Source organism: Chaetodon trifascialis, chromosome 9 (genome assembly GCF_039877785.1).
Source record: "Chaetodon trifascialis isolate fChaTrf1 chromosome 9, fChaTrf1.hap1, whole genome shotgun sequence".
In the NCBI taxonomy this organism is placed as follows: Eukaryota; Metazoa; Chordata; class Actinopteri; order Chaetodontiformes; family Chaetodontidae; genus Chaetodon; species Chaetodon trifascialis.
The window spans coordinates 30,059,116-30,064,115 of NC_092064.1; the positions used below are offsets into that span (position 1 = coordinate 30,059,116).

Below are 5,000 nucleotides of genomic sequence, written 5' to 3' on the forward strand. Positions count from 1 at the left end.
TTCATCATTTGTTATGGCCTAAACTGTGTTTTGTGATGTCACAGTAACCTTTGACCCGCGAACTCTAATGAGTTCATCCTGGAGTCAAAGCGAACGTTTGGACGGACGGACGGACGGACGGACGGACAACCTGAAGACATGATGCCTGCAGTCACAGCTCTGTAGAATGTGCACAGTGTACCCTCTCTGTGAAGTCGTCCAGCTTGTAGTCCAGGTGAGGTGTAACGCAGTAGTCTTCGGTGACCAAGGTAACGGTGGCACTGACCTCCTGGCCAGCCAACCACAGACTGTCAGACAGTGCTGCTGCCAGTGCCCTCTCCTGATCCTTCTGTCCTACTTCACCGAGACTGGAGACAAAGGTAAATGACAGAGGGTGGACAAAATAACAGGAACATCCTACAGTCCAGTACAATGGTGACATCACGACGGACTAGAGTTTAAGTGTCTGTCGGTGCAAATGTCCACATTAGGCAGATTTCATCATTTGTCCATATCTACAAGGGTCTTCCTGTCCTTGGCGACATCATTATTATTGTATTTGCATTCAGCTGTGAGGAGAACTGAGAAGTGGGCAGAGCCAGAACACATTGGAGGGATTATGCATCCCATCAGGTCTGTTAACATCTTAGGATCCCAGAGGAAGAGCTGGACCACTTTGAGAAGGGGCCGAGCGCTCCTTCACAGGGTGTTTGACGTGGTTTGGACCTCTGATCAGGGCGACTCCTGGATGCTTGTGAGGTTTTCTGGGTAAGTCCAACAGCCCCCCTGCCCTGAATACTATGGAGGGGGTGTACAAAGGCAGCAGGGCTCCTCCTGAGGAAATCAGACATCCAGAGGAAAATCTGGAATTGAGTGAAACTGCTTGCTTTTTGTTTATCAAGATGCCTTCAGGATGCTTTGAATGTTTTCTGGTCAAGTGAAACTGGGAGCAGACCCAGAATACCCTGAAGGATTCTATATCCTCTCTGATCTGCCAGAATTAGCTTGTGGCAAGGACAAAGACACCCGGACAGACGCCACACAGTGAATCCACAGGTACTGCGTGAGCCGCTGCATGAGCACGGTCATGAATGTGGCAGCAGGTGGAAGTCTGGAGGACTTTGTGGATATGGGTAAATGATGAAACTTGTCTATTGTGGACCTTCACAGCTACATGAGGGCAGAAGGTTTAACTTGAGCTTCAGTCTGCTGCTACCACGAACTGAATAACAACAGAAAATGGACGGATGGACTTTATTTACAGGTCATCTGTGGGTGCACTGGAAACGTCACAGCAGCAGTATTTAAGGTACGCTGAAGCAGGAAATGGGTTAGTGACATCACCATGTCCTCACCTGTGTAGCGTCCGTCCATCTGAGCCACTCTGTCTGATGAACAGCAGGTATTTAATGATTCGAGCCTGGACAACCATCTGAATGGCCTGAGCCCCACCCTGAAACACACACACCTGAGCAGGTGAAACTTCCACAAAGACAGAAACGATGTATAGACTGTTGCCATAACAACAGAAACCTGTGACTGGTGTCGTATCTGCAGAATTTGCAGTAGAAGTAAAAGAATTAAAAGCCAGAAGATTTAGCAGCAGTTTTAACACTTATTGCAGTAAGAGTACCTCTACCGGCAGTATTTGAAGTATTTTCTGTACCCTGTCAGTCTCCAGAGCATAGGACAAGTCAGAGTTCAGCTCCCTGAACTGAAAGAAAGACTTCCTCCACTCATAGCTGAAGACGTGAAACGTTCCTCCAAACAGAATCCTCCTCAGGCTCTAAACACGGAAACAAGCAGAAACATGAGCGCCGCTGGAGGAGGAAGTCCCGCCTCCAGACAGACAGACAGACAGACAGACAGACAGGCAGGCAGGCAGGCAGGCAGACAGACAGACAGACAGACAGACAGACAGACAGGCAGGCAGGCAGGCAGACAGACAGACAGACAGACAGACAGACAGACAGACAGACAGACAGACAGACAGGCAGACAGACAGACAGACAATGAGACAGACAGACAGACAGACAGACAGGCAGGCAGACAGACAGGCAGGCAGGCAGGCAGACAGGCAGACAGGCAGGCAGACAGACAGTGAGGCAGACAGACAGACAGGCAGACAGGCAGGCAGACAGACAATGAGACAGACAGACAGACAGGCAGGCAGGCAGACAGACAGGCAGGCAGGCAGACAGGCAGGCAGACAGACAGACAGACAGGCAGGCAGGCAGACAGACAGACAGACAGACAGACAGACAGACAGGCAGGCAGGCAGGCAGGCAGGCAGGCAGGCAGGCAGGCAGACAGGCAGGCAGGCAGGCAGGCAGGCAGACAGGCAGGCAGGCAGGCAGGCAGACAGACAGACAGACAGACAGACAGACAGGCAGGCAGGCAGACAGACAGTGAGACAGACAGGCAGGCAGGCAGACAGACAGACAGGCAGGCAGGCAGGCAGGCAGGCAGACAGACAGGCAGGCAGGCAGACAGACAGACAGACAGGCAGGCAAGCAGGCAGACAGACAGACAGACAGACAGACAGACAGACAGACAGACAGACAGACAGACAGGCAGGCAGGCAGGCAGACAGACAGACAGACAGACAGACAGACAGACAGGCCGGCCGGCAGGCAGACAGACAGACAGACAGACAGACAGACAGACAGACAGGCAGGCAGGCAGGCAGGCAGGCAGGCAGGCAGACAGACAGACAGGCAGGCAGGCAGGCAGGCAGGCAGACAGACAGACAGGCAGGCAGGTCTCACCTCCGTCAGTTCTGGGGTGACTGGTGTCCCTCCGAGGCCGGCCGAGATGACCAGTGTCCTGGGGATGGAGAAGAGTGGTGGGAGGGTCCTGCAAGGTGGAGGAACCTCCTCCTGCTCCTCCTCCTTCCCGACATCCACCAGCCTCTGAAGGGAGGAGGAAACACCTGAGCACACCTGTCCAACAACTTGACCAGCTTCAGTAACCATCAGTCTAGACCCCCGTTAGAGCCCCCTGGAGGCGACAGTGACCAGACATGGACCCCCTGGTGGGTGTGGGGTGTCATGTAGCAGTGTCAGAGGACTGGAGGCTGGAACCAGGTACAGGAACCATACAGCCATTATATCATCACCACAGCCATTACTAGCAGTAACACGGGTCATAGGAGCAGTAACAGCAGTAATATGAGTAGTAACAGCAGTAACAGTACTAGTATCGGTAGTACCAGCAGTACTATTAGTAGTACTACTGGTAACATTAGTAGAATCCTTGCATTCATTACATTAGTAGTATTAGGAGCATTAGCAATAGTTGTTGTAACAGCAGTAGTATTAGTAGTAACAGTAAAAGTATTAGTGGTAACAGTAGTAGCATTAGTAGTACCAGCATTTCTATTAGTAGTATTACTAGTGACATTAGTAGTGCCAGTAGTAGTAGTGACAGCAGTAGTATTAGTAGTAGCAGTAGTAGTGACAGCAGTAGTATTTGTAGTAACAGCAGTAGTATTTGTAGTGACAGCACTAGTATTCGTAGTGACAGCAGTAGTATTAGTAGTAGCAGTAGTATTCGTAGTATTGGTAATATTTACAGTTTAGTCACTCACGTCGGGGTTCTTGTCGACTTCCTGTTGAAGCAGCTCGATGTAGTCCAGCCTGCCGTCTGTCATTACCAACAACTGCTAAACAACTACTAACCACCTCAAGTAATACTACTCACAGAAGTACTACTATTTCTGACACTACACGTGGCCTGATACAGTACTAATTGTAGTAGTACCTCCAATGACAATGATGCCGATGATGATAACATCTGTACTCCCCTGGTCTGCCATGAGGACAACAGCAGTATGAACTGCTCCTGGATCAGCTGCTGACAACTGAACAGAACGCTGCTGCTGAGCTCCAGATGGACACCGGTGAAACTAGACACTGTGTGTGTGTGTGTGTGTGTGTGTGTGTGTGTTGCAGGATCAGATTCTGTGCAACACTCACTCAGACCAGCTGGCTGGAAACTGACCTGAGTGCAGCAGGGCACCAGGACCAGCAGAGGGCAGCCAACCAGAGCTGGATTACTGTCTGAGCCACTCACCTGTTCGATGGCCACTCCCTGCTCTGAGGCCGTCTGACACACCCAACACAAACATTTACGTGTTAACACCTGAAACATTCATCGTCTCCAGCGTCACAGGTATGAAGGGAGGACTGTGGTGGTCACGTGAGAGACAAAATAGGTGAACCTGTTCTTTAAAAGGGAAAATCTGCCAGCAGGGGGCGCTCTGAGTGGAAAATAAATTAGAGTCGATGGAAGAAGACCTTTTTAAAGATAGGAAATAATCTCATGCATGAAATAAGGTAACAGTGGTGTTTGAATAAACGTAATGTTCTCAGTGTTCTAATTTCAATAATTTCATCATCAAAATCATCTACCTGTATTTTAGATCCTATCCCGACTAAGCTGTTTAAAGAAGTATTACCTCTCATTGACTCTTCAGTTTTAGACATGATCAATCTGTCTTTATCAACAGGCTACGTACCACAGTCCTTTAAAGTAGCTGTGATAAAACCGCTACTGAAAAAGCCTACTCTTGATCCAGGGGTTTTAGCCAACTATAGACCGATATCCAACCTTCCCTTTCTCTCAAAAACTCTTGAGAAAGCAGTTGCCAATCAGCTGTGCGACTTTCTAAACAATAATAGTTTATTCGAGGATTTCCAGTCAGGATTTAGAGTGCATCATAGCTCAGAGACAGCACTGGTTAAAGTTACAAATGACCTTCTAATTGCATCTGATAAAGGATTTGTCTCTGTACTAGTCTTACTGGATCTTAGTGCTGCATTTGACACCACTGACCATGGCATCCTATTGCAGACACTGGAGCATTTCATTGGCATTAAGGGAACTGCGCTAAGCTGGTTTAAATCCTACTTGTCAGATCGCTCTCAGTTTGTACGCGTTAATGACGACTCCTCTGTGCTCACTAAAGTCAGCTATGGAGTTCCGCAGGGCTCTGTGCTTGGACCAATTCTATTCACCTT

The 5,000-nt window shown here is 49.2% G+C and overlaps 2 protein-coding genes across 2 annotated transcripts in view; both read right to left on the bottom strand.

The window, feature by feature from the left end:
* Positions 1–5,000, bottom strand: part of clrn1 (clarin 1) — a 56,967-nt gene that overhangs the window by 37,594 nt on the left and 14,373 nt on the right. The window lies entirely within an intron of this gene.
* On the bottom strand, positions 152–2,954 carry mindy4b (MINDY family member 4B). The gene is made up of 4 exons (XM_070969760.1): positions 2,748–2,954; positions 1,646–1,765; positions 1,335–1,432; positions 152–347 (listed from the first exon to the last, which is right to left on the bottom strand). Exons 1-4 carry the CDS (start codon positions 2,952–2,954, stop codon positions 152–154), a joined length of 621 nt encoding a protein of 206 aa, XP_070825861.1.